The 17,922-nt window shown below is 62.0% G+C and overlaps 1 protein-coding gene across 3 annotated transcripts in view; it reads right to left on the reverse strand.

Annotated features, from left to right (window-relative positions):
- Positions 1 to 15,034, reverse strand: part of AATK (apoptosis associated tyrosine kinase) — a 43,744-nt gene extending 28,710 nt beyond the window's left edge. The window contains exon 1 of one of the 3 annotated variants that reach the window (XM_039477017.2): positions 14,747 to 15,034. In XM_039477017.2, the coding sequence (XP_039332951.1) occupies positions 14,747 to 14,801 (55 nt within the window). In that variant the 5' untranslated portion in view covers positions 14,802 to 15,034. Of the gene's footprint in view, positions 1 to 9,286; positions 9,512 to 14,506; positions 14,700 to 14,746 lie in introns of those variants that run through there. The other 2 variants (XM_074389043.1, XM_003931657.4) reach the window with 2 other exon arrangements.
- Positions 15,035 to 17,922: the final 2,888 nt, after the last annotated feature.

The following is a 17,922-nucleotide window of genomic DNA, read 5'->3' on the forward strand; positions in this document are numbered from 1 at the left end:
CCTCCAACCTCCACCCCAAGGCACCAGCCCAGGGGGACCCCACACACGCCTCCGGGGGTCTGCGTTGTTACCCACCACGGCCATTCCTGACCCGGATCACAGCCACTTCTAAAAGCACTGCCCACGACACCCCCAGCCCACACTGGGATTGGCTCCCACAGCCGCGGGCTGACCACAGCCCTGGGTGCCTGGCCTGTGCCCCTCATGCCTGTCCGTGCTCTCTGCTTCTCCAGGGTCCCCTTGGAGGCAGAGCCCGAGGCACAGGCTACTCAGGAACCCTTGCTGGAAGAGCAGTCGCCCCCAACCAGCGTCAAAATGCCCTGTGCCTCAGTTTCCCTGGTCTACCTAGAGGGCCATGTCCCTCAGCAGCTTGAGCCCCTGAGGAAGGGGAGCAGCCGACCCGTGAGGGGGACCATGATGTTTTAAATGGGAAATAACAAGTGAGTCCCCATGCTGCCGTGGGGCCTCAGGGACCAGCCCGGCACCTCCCAAGGGAGAGCACACGCTCCGGGGATAGGCAGGCCCCAGACAGGCAAATCCAGACACAGAAAGCAGCAGCAGGGCTTGCTTCTGGGCTCATGAGAATGTTCTGGAACCATAAGCAGTGATGGCCTGCACACCACGGTGAATGCTCTACAGGCCCCTAAGCTGTTGCCGTAAGATATTTTGTGTTACGTGACTTATACCTCAATACGCTTTTTTTTAAGACCGAGTCTTGCTCCGTCGCCAGGCGCCAGGCTGTAGTGCAGTGGCGCGATCTCAGCTCACTGCAACCTCCACCTCCTGGGTTCAAGCACTTCTTCTGCCTCAGCCTATGGAGTAGCTGGGACTACAGGCTTGGGCCATCAAGCCCAGCTAATTTTTTGAATTTTAATAGACATAGTTTCACCATGTTGACCAGGATGGTCTTGATCTCTTGACCTTGTGATTCACCCACCTCAGCCTCCCAAAGTGCTGGGATTACAGGTGTGAGCCACCGCGCCCGGCCCAATACACTTTTTTAAGTGAGCAGTTTGACACCCATGTGTCAATGCTGGGTGGGGACAGGCTCCCCCCATCCTAGGCCTCCCCCCATCCGATGGTTCCCCCCATCCCAGGACTCCCCGATCCTAGGCCTCCCCCATCCTAGGACTCCCCCATCCTAGGACTCCCCCCATCCTAGTGCCCCCCATCCTACTTTTCAGCATCCCCAACAGCTCACTGCCCATTTCCCCAGACCTCCTTGGTGTTCAACCACCAGAGATGCCCCCTTGGGGGAGCCGCTCAGACCCCCTAAGAATAGGCGCTATTTCCACAACAGGCTGTCCTGGGGACTCTCCTGTCACAGCGAGACTTGGTCACACCATGAGGAGCTCATTCCTCATCCGATGTTTCTGGGGCACCCCTGGCACTGCCACACGGAAAGGTGGGCATGAGGGATGGTCACCAGACTGGAGGGACGGGGGCCTCTCGGCCTGGGTGGCTGGCAGGTGGCCCTCGGAGGGCATCTGAGGACTCTCGGCACCAGGGTCCCCTCCCCTGTCTGGTGATGCAAACAGGGTCCCGTGCGGAAGGAACTGGCGCAATCCTGGCCCGCGTGCTGCTGAGTCAAGGGCAGATGGTCCTGGGTGTCAGCTCAGCTGAGGGTCAGGCCAGTGTCCCTGGGGAGCCCAGAGTGGTCCCAGTGTTTGTCACGAATACCCCTGCCTCTCAGCTGCAGGCTGGAGTAAGTAGCAAGATTCTTGGGGCTCCTGGGGCAACAGAAAGGAGGAGGGGGTACCCTGTGTGCTCTACAAACCACTGGGGTGAAGGACAGAGCTTTGTGGGCTGGGAACAGAATTTCTCTGAAAACGTTTGCACAGGATTGCAGACAAAGAACAGAGAGGAACAGAATTCCCAAGCAGACACGGAGGCCAGGCCCAGCCCTCCCCCACCCGCACAGAACCCAGGCCCAGCCCTCCCCCACCGCACAGAACCCAGGCCCAGCCCTCCCCCACCGCACAGAACCCAGGCCCAGCCCTCCCCTACCCGTCTCACCCCTTACCCCTCCCCCCACATCCCGGAGGTGAGGTGGAAAGATTCATCCCCCAGAAATGAAAGGACAGACCCGGTGCTGTGAACGAGCACTAACTTTTCTATTAATTACGGCTCCTGGGGGCGAGCACACACCTGTGGCTCAGACACATCCACGGGGCAGCAAGCCACCGGACACCAGGCCACCACAAGACCCAGTTCTTCACATGCCCGGGCCTCCCCAACCTGGCTGGTCATTTGGGCCCATCTCCCACCAGCCTCCCAGGACAAAGGCTGTGTCCAAAGAAACCCTGACCTCGAGAGCCGGAACCGCCCCAGGAGAGATCAAGGAGGGGCCTGGATCATGATCCCAAAAGACACAACCGCAACACCGTGATCCAGACTCTCCAGGTCACAGTCGCCAGGTGGCTGCGTCATGTTAGGCAGAGCATCGACCCCGGGCTTTTCTCTCTTTGGAAATTAAGTGTGCTGTAAGGAGATGCACATGGTGGCCAGGTTGACAAGGGTGGCCTTCATTTGTGTGTCAACTCAATCATAGAAGAAGTGAAAACACAGGCAAAAAATACAAATTTCCCCGACAAATTACTCAATCACATTCGACTTCCAACCCTCACAGACAGTGCCATGCTTGCCTTCAAAAAATAGCCTTTGGGTGGGGCGCGGTGGCTCACACCTGTAATCCCAGCACTTTGGGAGGCTGAGGTAGGCAGATCACTGGGGGTCAGGCGTTTGAGACCAGCCTGGCCAACATGGTGAAACCCCATCTCTACTAAAAATAATTTTTAAAAAATGAGCGGGGCATGGGGGCGTCCCTGTAATCCTAGTTACTGGAAGGCTGAGGCAGGAGAATCATTCGAACCTGGGAGGCGGAGGTTGCAGTGAGCTGAGATCCCACCACTGGACTCCAGCTTGGTTAAAGCATGACTCTGTCTCAGAAAAAAAAAAAAAAAAAAAAAAAAAAAAAAAAAAATCCTTTGGCCGGGAGTGGTGGCTCACACCTGTAGTCCCAGAGCTTTGGGAGGTCAAGACGGGAGGATCACTTGAGCCCAGGAGTTTGCGACCTATCTGGACAATGTAAAGGGACCCCCATCTCTACAAGAATTTAAGAATCGACTCGAACAGTAGGTTCAGTATGACTCGAACCTGTGGTACCAGCTTGTTGGGAGGCTGAGGTGGGAGGATCACTTGAGCCCAGGAGGTCAAGGCGGCAGTGGGCCACAATTGCACCACTATACTCCAGCCTGGGCCCCAGAGCGCAACCTGCCTCAAAAAAACAACAAACCGGCCGGGCGCAGTGGCTCAAGCCTGTAATCCCAGCACTTTGGGAGGCCGAGGTGGGTGGATCACGAGGTCAAGAGATCAAGACCGTCCTGGTCAACATGGTGAAACCCCGTCTCTACTAAAGATACAAAAAATCAGCTGGGCATGGTGGCGCGTGCCTGTAATCCCAGCTACTCGGGAGGCTGAGGCAGGAGAATTGCCTGAACCCAGGAGGTGGAGGTTGCGGTGAGCCGAGATCGCGCCATTGCACTCCAGCCTGGGTAACGAGAGCGAAACTCCATCTCAAAAAAAAACAAAAACCAAAAAACAAACAAACAAAAAAGAACAAAAAACAACAACAACAACAAACCACAGTGAAAGTCCTTGGTCAGAGAAGAATTCAGCGGGGTCAGCAAGCTCAGAAACGGACACCTGACAGCAACCCTCCTTCCCGTTACGAAGCACGTTCGGTCGTGAGCTCAGCTGTCCTTGGGTGGGGATCTGACTGCCGGAGAAGATGCAGTCTAATATTTACTACTAAATCTACCAGAAAACCAGCACATGCTTCGCTTTGCTTACTGGATGGCACCTTTGAAACCGGCCCCACTGATTTGTTTGTTCCTGAGACTGAGTCTCGCTCTGTCACCCAGGTTGGAGAGCAGTGGTGTGATCTCGGCCCACTGCAACCTCCGCCTCCCAGATTCAAGCGATTCTCCTGCCTCAGTCTCCTGTGTAGCTGAGATTACAGGCGTCTACCACCACGCCCAGCTAATTTTTGTATTTTTGTAGAGATGAGGTTTCACCATGTTGGTCAGGCTGGTCTCGAACTCCTGACCTCAGGTGATTCACCCGCCTCAGCCTCACAAAGTGCTGGGATTATAGGTGTGAGCCAGTGTACCCAGCCCCCAGCCCCACTGATTTTTATTAGCTATATACAATTCATGCCCCTGTTGGATTAGAAAATGCTAGAGTTTTCCAGGCTTATTTCTGTATTAACAGCTGGGAAAAGTACAGCACCTTATCAATATTTGAAGATTTGGTGGACTTTGTGGAAGAAAATGAATTTCAATCAAATCCCCAAACCACAGTGATGGATTTGAAATTAGGTGTGAACAAAGCTTCTAAAAGTGAATTAGAAGATGTCACCAATCAAGTTGTCTTTTCTGCTCAGCCCAGTGAACTGGGAGGAAAATTCAGATGAGACCAGAACTTCCATTTAAAGCTTCGTCATTTGCCTGTGTGGGCGTTCCTTCCCCGGAGCTCTCAGGGAATCAACAGCTGCATTTGCCCTAAGAAGCCGGGGAGGTTACCCACAGCTCGAAAAGGCTGGTGTGTGGCAGAATGAGAGGACGCTTTGTGACGGTGTGGCTGCTCTGTCACCAGCACTATTTCCGCCAAATCTGCGGTCTGTGTATGAGGCCCATGCAAATGGACCTCCCGCACCCCAAACAACTCCAAGCGCGGCCCGAAAGACAGGAGAATCCAATGGGAACGCTCACGCGGTACGGCCGAATCACAGAACGATTTCAAAAACAGCAACGCCGGCTCACGCCCACGATCCCGGCACTTTGGGAGGCCAAGGCAGTCAGATTACTTGAGCTCAGGGGTTCGAGACCAGCCTGGCCAACATGGTTAAACCCCGTCTCTACTAAAAATACAAAAATTAGGCCAGTGAGGTGGTGTGCACCTGTAGTCCCAGCTCCTCAGAAGGCTGAGACAGGAGAATCACTTGAAACCAGGAGGTGGAGGTTGCGGGGAGCCGAGATCACACCACTACACTCCAGCCTGGGCAAGAAGAGCGAAACTCCGTCTCAAAAAAAAAGAGCAGTACCACGCAGAAGAGGAATGTGAGCGTGTTCTCCAAGGAGAGCCGCGTCCTACAAGAAAGCAAGCCGCTATCTGTTGAAATGCTCAATGTCAACACGTGGTCGCAAAGCCAGCCAGCTCTTACGGACTATCTCCGGGCCAACTGCCAGTCACCTGCCCCTGTCATGAATCGAATTTTGTTTTCCTTTTAGTTTTTTTCTTTTTTTTATTTGAGACAGAGTGTCACGGTCGCCCAAGCTGAAGTGCAGTGACACGATCTCGGCTCACTACAACCTCTGCCTCCCGGGTTCAAGCAATTCTCCTGCCTCAACCTCCCAAGTAGCTGGAACTACAGGCGCCGGCCACCACACCTGGCTAATTTTCGTATTTGAGTAGACCCAGGGTTTCACCATGTTGGCCAGGATGGTCTCAAACTCCTGAGCTCAGGGGATCCACCCACCTCGGCCTCCCAAAGTGCTGGGATTACAGGTGTGAGGCACCACGCCCAGCCTTTCCCAGTACTGTGAATGGTCAGCATTGCTCCTCACGGCCTGCTGTGCTCTGCGTTTCATCTCCGCGGGATTTCCTGCACTGCAGTCTACACTGCGTGGACCTCTAGAGCAGGCATCCCCAAACTTTTTGCACAGGGGGCCAGTTCACTGTCCCTCAGACTGTTGGAGTGTCGCCACATACTGTGCTCCTCTCACTGACCACCAATGAAAGAGGTGCCCCTTCCTGAAGTGCGGGGGGGGCCGGACAAATAGCCTCAGGGGGCCGCATGCGGCCCGCGGGCCGTAGTTGGGGGACGCCTGCTCTAGAGGGTTGTTGTTCCTCTCACGCACTTTCTGCGTGTCCGACTCTGCGAACGGGCACCATCAGGGTGCTGTGCCATACACGGAAACCTTGAACTTCCTCCATAAATGAAGAAATGTGCCGTTCGTACATTTGCATTTGGGCAAGATAAAATTCTCAAGATCCTGGCTCTGTGGGCGATGGCATGAGCGGCAGTGACCAGCGAGGTTTTGATGGATCTTGTCAAGAGACTGAAGTCATCGTCACAGTATTTCAGACAACTGCAGTGATGTAGCCAGGTGCACACGGTCACCGACCAGAGTAGCATGGGCTTATGCATTTCCCTTTTTAATACATTTTACCTATTATTTTCTTTTTATATGGGGTCGCACTCTATCACTCAGGCTGGAGTGCAGTGACGCCATCACGGCTCACTGCAGCCTCGAACTCCTGGGCTCAAGCAATCCTCTCACCTCAGCTTCCTGAGAAGCTGGGACTACAGGTGTGTACCACCATGCCTGCTTAACAAGGAGGAGGCAGGCCGGCCACAGTTATTTTTAGGAGAGGCCACGTAAAGTATAAGCTTCCAGCCCAGGACACAGTGAGGTCCACGGGCCCGGGCTGGGTCCCCCCAACACTTCGCTCACTGCACCCATCCACACACACACATGTACATATGTTTGCCTGCCAGCCACAGCTGCTTGTGCTCACACACACACACATACCCCTCCATGCACACGCTGGCAGCCTCGAGGTGGGCATCCAGCCCTCCCGCAGTGTGGGGACCTGCCCCTCTCTCTGCTGCAGGGCCCCTGCACATCCCCGGGGGTTGCCACCCCAGCATCTCTAAGCCTGCCTCCCCTGCCCCTTGACAGCCAGCCCCACAATCAAACACAGGTGCCCAGCCCGGCCCAGGGATGGAAGTGAGTATCACCAGCTGGACACTCAAGAAGGACGTCCCCTCTGCTGACCGCATGACACAGGCCAGCCCTGCCTCCAGCAGCACCAGATGCCCAGGTCCACCCCAAGGCTGCTCCAAGGGTGGGTAGGCACCTGGAATGCCCCTAGTTCCCCAGGACGCTGGTCCCTGACAGTGGAGAAGCCCCCAGGGAACAGGCTCCGGATTCAGTCACGGCCCCGGCTCTTCGCTCCTCGAGGCACAACACCACAGCCTGCAGTCCCTCCTGTGCACTTCGGGACCTGGCCCCGATGCCACCAGCATCCAGCTGGCCCCCAAGGGACCTGCGCGGACCGAGTCCCTCCCTCAGTGCCAGCTGGGCAGTGGTGGAGGGCTGCCTGGTGCAGGCTCGCCGAGGAGGAAACGGGCAGGTCCACAGCCAGGGCGGCCACGCATCGCGGATGCAGGCCGGCCACGGTTATTTTTAGACAGGACTTGCAAGGCCGCCTGTCAGAGGGAAAAATAAAACAGAATCTGACGCACCCGTTCGCGCTCCAGCAGCAGCTGGGCGTCTCAGCATTCCCGCCAGGCCCCATGGCAGAGGACAGGGCAGAGCCCAGGCCTCCGGATCTAGGGTCTGAGCAGGACCGTCCTCCCCATCATTCATCCCCGGGCCCGGGAGGTGCTCTTAGGGATGCCTGCCTTTGGGCCACAGGGAAGCCAAGCAGCTTCCCAGGGAGAGAAGGTGGCTGAGCTGGCGACTGCTGGTCAGTGCCCGCACCCAGCTCCCTGGGAAAGAAAGTAGGGCATGTGCTGGCCGCTGACGCCCCTGCTCCCACCTCGGTCCATTTCCAGGTGGGAGCTGCTAGCATCAACGCTGCACAGGGTTGCAGGAAGTGAAGCAGCAGGCCACCTCTCACCACGCACAGACCTGAGGCCTCGTGCCCGGGACCGGCCCCCCCCTCTGAGCCTGGCTCCCACAGGCCAGCTGGCCAGGGCTGCCCGACGCCAGACACAAACCACGGACCGAACGACTTCAAGAGGCACTCACCCGAGGGGCTCGGCAGGGCGGGGCAGGCCCTGGAGACACTCGCTGCATGTTCGTCAGGGAAAGGCAGGCAAGACCACCATGGGCAGCGCTCGCAAGCCCTGGTTTTATAAAAACAGCAACCCGCCCTGGCGGGAGGGGAAGCTGTGGAGGCGCTTGTCCGTGGGGATAGGGGCAAAATGGCACTACCTCCTAGAAGCTCCCTGGACAGCGCCCACCGCAGCCACACACCAGCACCCCCGATCCCTGCGGCCACTGGACACACAGCCAGACTGCAGGCCCAAAGAGGCCAAGGCCGCAGGACCCTGCTTACAAGACAGACGTCCAGGCCAGGTGCCCAGAGACCAGCAGGAGATGGGTGGCTTCCAAGGCCGGGCAGGGGATGGGGAGTGATGCTCACGGCACAGGGCTCCTGCCGGGGGCACGGATGCTCCAAGCTGGCCGAGCGATGGCTGCACAGCCTTGGACGTGCGGGAAAGCCCCGACTGCTCACTGGACACGGCTGGGGTCTTGGTATGTGAATCACCTCTCAGCAAAGCGGCCCTCACGCGAATGCCCATGACAGCAGCCCACGGAACAGCCCGAAATGGAGTCTCATTCACAGAGAGCGAGGGAGATGCCCGGTGGGCAGCAGCTGGGACGGGGCCAGCGGCCTGCGAGTGATGGCCCCGGGTGGCTGTCCTGGGGGCTCTCGGAGGCTCTCGGGTGAATCCACTGGGGAGAAGCCCTGGAGCGCCCCCCAGAGGCCAGAGTGCGCCTGTGTGTGCCTCGGCCACTAGGAAGCCAGACGCCTTTTTCCCAGGGGGGTTCGAGGAATTTCCATGTGGGCCCCACCAAGAAGCCCAAACCCTAAGCAGGCCCTGCCAGCTGCAGAATCCACAGGACAAAGTGCAAAGGGAACACAAGCTCCCTCCATCAAAGTCACTAAGAGGGCCCCGCTGAGCACCGGGCCCTGGTCGGAGGGACCCTCACACAGAGGACCGCGTCCCCAGCTTCTTCCCACAACGACCTCAAGACACAGCCTCAAACCGTGGCCTTGGCACAGAGGTGACTCATAGAGCCCGGACCCCGGACCAGGCTCCCCTGCCCCCCACCCGGCTCCCCGAGGCCAGCTGGCCAGGGCTGCCCGACGCCAGGTGCAGGGAGGAGTCTTCCTGGGGATCCTGGCAGGTGGGGGCAGCTGGACTCCTGTCCCTCAGCAGGGACCCCCACACCCTCCATGGGGGTGAGACAGGGGTAGCCTGGCCACGCCCCACAGTAAGAGTGCCCTCGAGTGGCCCTGGCTCAGGGGAGCATCTGGCCCCCGCTGCCCAGAATCACCCACTGCAGAGGCCCTGCCCGCTCTGGCACAGCCACCGCCTCTGGCAGGGTCCCTGCAGAACAGGAGTCTCCTGACCGCAGCCCCAACCACCCACCGCAGGGCTGGCAGCGGGAGCACAGCCTGCACCCTCCCAGAAACCCCCACCTACCGGGCTCTGGGTACTGCTCCTTCGTGGCTCTGACTGCGGCTGCAACCCCAGAGTGACCCCCGGGAGGACGCCAGCCCCAGCCCCCTGACCCCAGGCCCTGGGCCCTGCGGAGGGAGGCTGGGGACTCAGGAGGACGCCGCCTCCCGTGACAGTCCTCAGAGGTGCATGGGAACTGGCTCCGGCCCCGTCCGCTGCCCTCATTTCCTCTGCCGGCTTCCTCTGCGGGGGGTGGGGAGGCCAAGGCTGCCGGTCCCGCTCACTGGCACTAGTTCCTCTGTGCAAGGCAGGCCGGGGCTGCAGGGCCAGGCCCAGCGGGGCCCAGACGCCAAAGCCCTCCTGTCACTCACCGTGGCCTGCGGAGGGGACGGGGGTCTCTCCTCCACGGACACGCCACCAGGGACAGGACCGCAGGCCGGGGCGCCACAGGGGGCACTCTGCACCAGGCTCCCACGAGGGAGTGGCCGAGTGGGCCTCCCGTCAGCCTCACCCTGGGGTGCAGAGGGGTCGGGTGGCCCGCGAGAAAGGCCCATCCCAGAAGAATCCTGTGAGCTGGAGACGGGAGGCCGGCGGCAGCAGGATCGCCGGCCCCGGGCTTGCCGCCACACGCCAGGTCCGAGCAGACACGGGCCCTCCACCTCCCTCGTGCACGGAGGAGGAGGCAGAGGCGCAGCCGGCCAGTCGGGCACCCTGGCGAGTTCTGAGGCTGGGCCGGCAGGTGCCCTCGTTTTCTTCCCAGGATAACTCTTCCCAGGTGTAGTCAGAGGCTCCTGACACCTTGAGGCAGCTGTGCTCGCCCCTCAGCCCCAAGGAGACTCCCAGATGCATGTCCCGGAACCACGGGCTCCTGGCCCAGGCGGCAAGGCACGGAGGTGCTCAGTTCCTGAGGACGGAGGACAGCCGCACGGGCCGGCCGCTCCCCTGAGGCGCCGACGGGGTCCTTCCTGCCACCCGGCCAAGCGGCCCCAGGTGCTCCTGGGCTCACATCTCTCCAGCCTGGCCCGTGGCCGCCCTCCCACAAGCGCCACGCCGCCTGCTTTAATCAGGCCCACGCTCTGCAGTCCGAATTCAACTGAATTTGATCACAGCTGTGAAGACGCTATTTCCGAATAAGGCCCCATCTGGAGGTTCTGGGTGGGCGTGGGCTTGGGGTGACATATTCCACTCAGCACGTGACTCCAGGGGGCACAGGCGGCCGGAGTGCCCAGCGAGTGCAGTGAGGACGTGAGCAGGCACCGGCCCTGGACCTGCCGTGGCAGCCCCTGCGTTCTCTCAGGGGCCTCCCGCAGAGTGGGTGCTGCTGGACGCCGTTTCAGAGGTGAAACAGACACAGAGCAGTTGTGACGCCTGTCCATGGTCACGCAGCAGGGCCCGGCCCCAGACACCAGCCCACAGCGGCACTCTCCCGCAAGGCAGGGTCAGGACTGGCAGCCAGGGTGGCAGCGGGCTTGGCGGGAAGTCCATGCAGCCTGAACATGCAGGTGGCATGAGGCAGACCTTCCAGAATGTTCCATGCAACACAGTGGCTGCCAGGCCACCCCAGCCAGCTCTGGGGCACTCGGGCCCACAGGGCAGCCACCACAGGGCAGGTGCTGGGCCTGAACCCCCAGCAGGGGCGACTTCCTCTGGGTCACCACGCCGCACCATGGGAGGCAGCGCATAGCCTGGCCTCCTGGAGAATGTGTCAGAATGACGGAGATGGTCTCCCTGACCCATGCCTGGGGGTCTGGGGCCTCATACCCACACCCTCCCCCAGTACCTGCACCCAAGACGGCAGGTGGGAGCCAGACCCATGCCCAGGGCCCACGGCCTGCGTGTGACCACTCCCCAGGGCCACTGTCCACACAGACTTCCCATGGGACCCTCTCCAAGAACCCACCTCCGCCTGCACACCTGCAGCATAAGGGTCTCGGCAGGAGACCTGAGAGGAAGGGTAGGGACAGCCCCACCCCCAAAGGCACAGCCCCCCCCGGCCATCCTCTGAGACCCCAGGGGCGAGGGGAGGGCAGGTGCTGGGACGGCAGGGGCTGGCCGCCTAAGCCGGAGTGGTCTGAGCGGCTGGAGCAGCAGCTGCCTTCACCCAGACCCTACCCACACCTGGCGCCCGAGCAGCGTCAACTGTGGGGCACCTTCCCAGGGCAGGACTCTGGGGACCACCCAGACCCATGCCTCCTGCTCAGCCCTTGACCCCGAGTCCAGCCCTGTCCCTGCCACTGAAGCCATACCTGGCCCGGGGCTCACCGCCTCCTCTGCCCTCTCCCCACTGACGCGATCATCCCAAGGCCCAGCACGCCCAGCCCTGTGCGGTGTCCGGTTCACGTGAATTCTGGGTGGGTGAGCACCATGGCCAGCCCCAGGCTCTTCTCCATGAACCCCCGATGGTGCCCGGTTTGGGCCAGATACAGGGAGAGGCCTTGAGCAGGGAACAGGATGTGACCCGAGGGACAGCAGAGAGGTGGGTGTGGGGAAGATGGTGAATCCAGGGCGCCATGTTCTCCAGAAGCTTCCACAAACTCCAGACCCTGCCCACTGGTCAACAGTGACAGCCCTGCGCCAGGGGTCAGCCTTGACAGGCACTGCCCATTGCCCAGGGACCCACCCTTGGCTCAGGACACCACTGCTGTCCCCTCGGACCTGGGCATCACAGCCATTCCCACCTTACAGATAGCAAAGCAGGCATGGAGAGGCAGTCACAGAAGGGCCCATCAGCAAACCAGAGCTGGCCCCAGGGAAAACCCCTGCTCCTAATGGGGTAGAGCATGTGACCCTCCCCAGGCTGAGCACACCCCTCCAGAAGCCAGAGCGAGGCAGCGTCCCATGCCCACTCCCAGCCTAGGACAACGCCAGGCCCCAGGACTCAGGACAGTGAAATCACGGTGACCTGAGGCCACAACTGGGTGAGTGAAGGCTGCGGAGCAACAAGGTCAGCCCCATCCCTCGGGGCAGTCAGGTAGAAGGAGTGACCCCCGCTTGCTCAAGGCCATGCCACCCCCTTCCTGCCAGCCTGGACCCGGCCATCCTGCCCACGTGTCACCTCCATTATCCTGCCTTTCCTGGCCCCCTGCCCACCCTAGTTTCCCCAGAGCGAGGTTTCACTTATGCAGAGCGGATCTCAGAGAGCTTGGGTGAGTAGCCCAAGGCCACACAGCACAGAGGCTAGAGGGCTGCAGCTGCCACGAAACCCCCCCAGGCCACTCACCCACGCTCCCGAGTGCCAGGGAACTGGGGGAAGAGCTGGGCCCGAGTCGCCGGCTCTTCCCAGCGCTCGAGCAGGCTCCTGGGCCAGGTGCCCTCTGCCCGTGCCCTGTCTGCATCCACCTGGTGTGGAGGGTTGGGGGCCCAGGCAGCCCGCGGTCTGTGCCCACAGCCTGCACTCTAGCTTAGGCCCTGCACTCTCAGGCGTCTCTGCCCCCTGTACCCCGACTGCCGTCACCTCTGTGGAGACTGGCACCAGCTCCTGCGATGAACAAGGAGCTGCCCAGAGGCGGGGCAGTGCCTGGCAAACACAGCGAGACCCCCACGCCCCGGTGCTGGCACTGTCCCAGATGCTGAGTGACACACAAGCCAACTGCCAGAGCCACGGGCGCAGGCCCCTCCCCTCTGGGCGTCCCACAGACTCAAGCAGCTTCTGAAGGAAGCAGCTCACTCCATTTTGGAGATGGCGAGGAGCCAGCCTCGAGCTGCAGGAAGCCCGGGGCCTGGGGGTCTCTGTCCCAGCACCACCACCTCCAGCACGGAGAGCCAAGGGCTCACCAAGCACTGAGCCCACCCCAGCCTGCCACAGGCACCGACAGCCCATGCTACAGATGGGAAAACTGAGGCTCACAGGCAAGGCCAGGCAGAGGGAGCCCCCTCTCCTCTCTAACCCCCTCATGGGGGCTGCTGCAGAGCCTAGGCCCAGCCCCTTAATCTGAAGGACGGTTCTCTTCCCCCCCACTCCCCGGCACCAGCACCCTGGGCAGCCCCTCCTGGCCGTGGGACCCGGAGCCCAGCAGGTGCCTGCAGCTGTGGCCCAGCGTCTTGCAGAGGAGAGACGCCCATTGCCGCCAACAACTTCTCCTCTAAGTCATTAAACGAACACACTGGAATTGCTCAGACCACAGCTGTTTACCTAGGGAAGGGCAGAGCTGGTGCTGCTCCAGGGCGGGGGAAGGGGCCTCTCGGGGTGAAGGGCAAGGCTGGGCCCCAAGGAAGGGTGTGGGCCAAGGGTCCCCTCTGTTCTGGGGGCAGAAAGGACCAAGCACCCTGGGCCACACCTGGCATGGAGATGCCATGGGGACCGGCCCCGAGCCTCCTCCACCCCCTGCCGTCGGGCAGCTACAGCAGCTGCTGGGCTCTGGGCCTTCGCCTGCCCACCACACAGGGACTTCTGAGCCCCAGGGGTCACTGCAGGAAGTCATTTGTGGGCAAGTGATGCCCACAGCCCTAAGCCCAATAGACAGACCTCCCACTGGCTCTCTTCCCCCAGGGGGAAACGCCTTCGGACCCAGACTGGCCGAGGGGACCCCCATGCATCCCTGCGGCCCTGTGTGCACCGGCCCCGCTCCAGGAGACATAGGAGAGCGAGTCACAGGCAAACATGCTTTGTTTGGGCTGACTCAGCCTTGTGCCAGAGCCCCAGGGACGTGTGGGTGGGACTTGGCCCTGGGACATGGATGGCATGGGGTGGGGGGGGTCATCTCCCACTCAGGACAAGCAGGGGCCAGATCTGGAGAAGCAGGGGAAGAAAGCCCACGGCCTCCTGATGACAGACAGGGCTGCCAGCTGTCCCCAGCCCCCTCTGCCCATCCCAGCTGCCCCCTGCAGCCAGGAGGCCAGGCAGCCGTGGGCAGTCGTGCCCTGCCTGGTGCACTGGCCGTAGAGGGTAAGAGGCCTGCTCAGGTCCCCTGCAGCCAGCTCGACAGTGTCACCTCAGGCCCCCACTGTCAAGGGGTCTGGGCACCCACCAAGGCCCATCTCTTCTGAGTCTCTGCCCACTGGGCTCTGTCGTGTGGACTGGCCCCTGCTCCCCACGCATCCCCTGCCGGCTGCCGGTGGCTGGGCAGGGCTCCGAGAACCGCTCCCATCCCGGGGCCTCCCACGCCAAGGCCCGGACCCAGGAGAGGCCATGACAAGCCTGAGCCCCAGCTGGCTGACACCCCCCACACCCCCAGGGGCCCTGAGTCCCTAGACCTCCTCTCCTGGCCCCCGGGGGCCCGCGCAGGCCCTCCGTGCCCCAGTTACCTGTGCCCGGGAGGCAGCCGCGGAGTCACGACCGCGCGGGGGACGCCAGCCCGCAGGAGGAGGCCGGTGCGCGCCGGGCCGGGGCCTGCCCCTCGGGCTCGGGGCCTCCGGGGGTCCGGCTCCCTCCGCGGCTGGGCTCGGGGCGGGGAAAGGGTTAATTTCCCGGCGCCCCCGGAGCGGCGTCCGCGGCGGAGGGAGGGACGCAGCGGGCAGCGCGCGGGCCGGGCCGCCGGGACTCACCGGGGTCGAAGTGCGAGCTGAAGGCGAAGCTGGGGTTGAAGAAGGACGACGACATGGCCGGGCCAGCGGCCGGCGGGCATCCCGGGCGGGGGGCGCTGCGCTCAGGACGCCCGAGGCCCCGGCCCGCGCCGCCGCATCACCCAGCGGCCGCCGCAGGTGCGGAGCGCGCCGGCCCCCGCGCCCCGCGCCCCCCGCCGCAGCCGCAGCAACCGCACCGGTGGGGGCGGCGGCGACAGACGAGGCGCTCCGCCCGGCCCTGGCGCCGCGGGGCTCCGCTGGTGCAGTCCGAAAACGCCAGCGGGAGCGCGCAGAGCCGCGCGGAGGGGGGCACTCCTCCGCTGCCGGGGTGGCATGGGGGGGCACGGAGGGGGGCACAGAGAGGGCACGGAGGGGGACACGGGGGGCATGGAGGGGGGACACGGAGAGGGGAGCACGGAGGGGGGACACGGGGGGGCATGGAGAAGGGGCACGGAGAAGGACACGGGGTCATGGAGTGGGGGGACATGGACGCGGGCACAAAGGGGGGACACGGCGGGGGGCATGGAAGGGGGACAGGGAGGAGTGGGGTGCTGGAGGGGGGAATGCCACGGGGGGGGTGGGATGGTCCAGAGTGGGGAGTGTGGAAGCCTGTGACTGAGAGGGGCACGGAGGCTGGCGGGGGGACGGAAGTCGTGAGTGGGTCCGGAGGGAATGCTGGGGCAGGGGAGGGGGTGCTCGTAGGTGGGAAGTGCAGGGAGACAGGGGAGGGACCAGGGTGCACACCCGGGGCCGGGATTGATGCCCAGGGGCCCTGGCCTCACTTGCAGGTTTCAAGGCTGGCAACCATCCCCCCACCCCATACCCTTTAGGTGGCACCTGTGTTGGCAAAGTGGAGGGCTGGCTTTGTGCACACAGCCTGCTCCTGTGCCACGCTGCAACAGCCGTGAAGAAGGAAATTGGCTGACTCCCCCAGGCCTGGACTGTACCAGGTGCTTAGGGCAGCAGGTTGGCCTGGGCACAGAGGGGCCATCCCTTCCCCTGTGTTACTCCCAGGATGCCCCTTTCCCCCATCTCCCCTCCACCGGGCAGCACCATCTTGTGGGGTTGGGGCGGGGCAGGGTCCCCCGCAGCCCGCCCCTGTGGGAATGGGAGTGGGGAGAGTTAAAGTGTGGTGGAGGCTGGTCACCGAGGCTCACACAAGGCAGGTGGATGGCTTGAGCTCAGGAGTTCCAGACCAGCCTGGGCAACATAGCAAGAGCCTTTCGCTACAAAATTACAAAAATGAGCCAGGCATGGTGGCACTCACCTGTAGTCCCACTACGTGGGAGGCTGAGGTGGGAGGATGACTTGAGCCCCGGAGTTCGAAGCTGCAGTGAGCCAAGATGGTGCCACCACACTCCAGCCTGGGTGACAGTGAGACCTTGTCTCAAAAAGTGTCCCAGGCCGGGCGCGGTGGCTCAAGCCTGTAATCCCAGCACTTTGGGAGGCCGAGGCGGGCGGATCACGAGGTCAAGAGATCGAGACCATCCTGGTCAACATGGTGAAACCCCGTCTCTACTAAAAATACAAAAAATTAGCTGGGCATGGTGGCGCGTGCCTGTAATCCCAGCTACTCGGGAGGCTGAGGCAGGAGAATTGCCTGAACCCAGGAGGCGGAGGTTGTGGTGAGCCGAGATCGCGCCATTGCACTCCAGCCTGGGTAACAAGGGCGAAACTCTGTCTCAAAAAAAAAAAAAAAAAAAAAAAGTGTCCTAGAGACTTGCAGTTGAACTTGATGCGACCTCCTCCACTCATTTATTAATTCACTCACTCATTCTTGGACCAGATGGCTAAGCCCCTGGCAGTGCCCAGCTGGGGGAGGGGCCTGTGGAGCGGGTGCCAGGCGTCCACTCAAGCAGGGCTCTTAGGACTTGGGGAGAGGAAGGAGCCTGTTCCCGACAGAGGGGCCTGCAGGGACTGGGACAGGATGCTTTCGCTGCAGGGCAGATGGCTGCCAGGGCCTGCCCTTCTTTTCCTGAGGGGCCCCTCATGTGGGAAGTTTCCTCCCAACAGGCAAAGCAAGAGGCCTCCACCCTGTCCCCTCAGACCTTCGGGGTTCTTGGCTGCAGGAGGCCAGACACCAGCCCCACCTGGGGCAGGAGACAGAGCACCAGGGCCTTCTTCCTGGGCCTGATCGCGTGACCAGCCGAGGCCCTAAGGGGCTGTGCCCCCAGGCTGCCATCGAGGGTGAAGGAGCCTGGTGGGTAGAGTGGTTGATGGCGACCTTGCCTGCAGGAGACGCTCAGAGGCCCTGGGCCACCTCATTCAGTCTGTGCCTTCAGGAAGCCCCAGGAGCTGGGAGGACCAGTGCCCACCCAGTGGCAGGGATGGTTGGTACCAACAGGCCGTGATCCTGGAGTGCCTAGTATGAGGGACGGTGGGCATGGCGTGGGGTCTGAGTCTCCATGCCGGGTCCCCTGTCAGGGCCTCCCCTCCCAGCCAGGGAGGGAATGCCCTCCTCTGCCCTGCCAGGAAGGTACCCCAAACCAGACACCCGGACTTAGGCAGGGGGAGAAGGCCAGTGGCCCTACGTGGTTGCTGGTTGGCACGTGGAGAGAGGTTCTGCCCAGAACTTCCGTGTCCACGGTGGCCCTGCCTGGACGACCAGGACCGGAGACAGATTGTCGTGACCAATGGCTGGCCACTTTCGGAGCTGCCTGTGAAAACACACGTGTACACTTGCGGTTGGCCGCAGCCCGGGGCCCTCAAGCTGTGGATCCTCTTGGGGGTCCAGGCAGGACGTGGGAGGAACTGCCCCCGGGCTCCAGGCCAGTACTCCACCCCACGTGGCCAGTGACACCCTTCTCCAGGGCGCACGGGGTCCTGAGATGTCCCTGGAACCAGGAGTTCAGATGCTTCCTCTGACCGCGACCTGAGAGGGGCCCCCCAGGGCTGGCTTTTGCCCATGCGGGGACAGGGTCAGTGAGCACCTCTAGGTAAGAGGTCCCTGAAGACATACCCGCTCCCTATCCCCTGGCCTGGGGGAAGACCGGGGGGCCCTCCAGACCCCAGCAGGAGCTGACCCAGGAGCCCAGACTGGCCGGGAGAGTGTCCATGCAGAAGCGTTGCTCATCCAAGAGGAAAGAGGCCAAGAGGCCAGGCAGAAAGCCCAGGTGTGGCGGGGAAGAAGGGGCAGGGGCAAGAGGGAGACTGGGCCT

This window comes from Saimiri boliviensis, chromosome 17, assembly GCF_048565385.1.
Source record: "Saimiri boliviensis isolate mSaiBol1 chromosome 17, mSaiBol1.pri, whole genome shotgun sequence".
NCBI classification, from domain to species: domain Eukaryota; kingdom Metazoa; phylum Chordata; class Mammalia; order Primates; family Cebidae; genus Saimiri; species Saimiri boliviensis.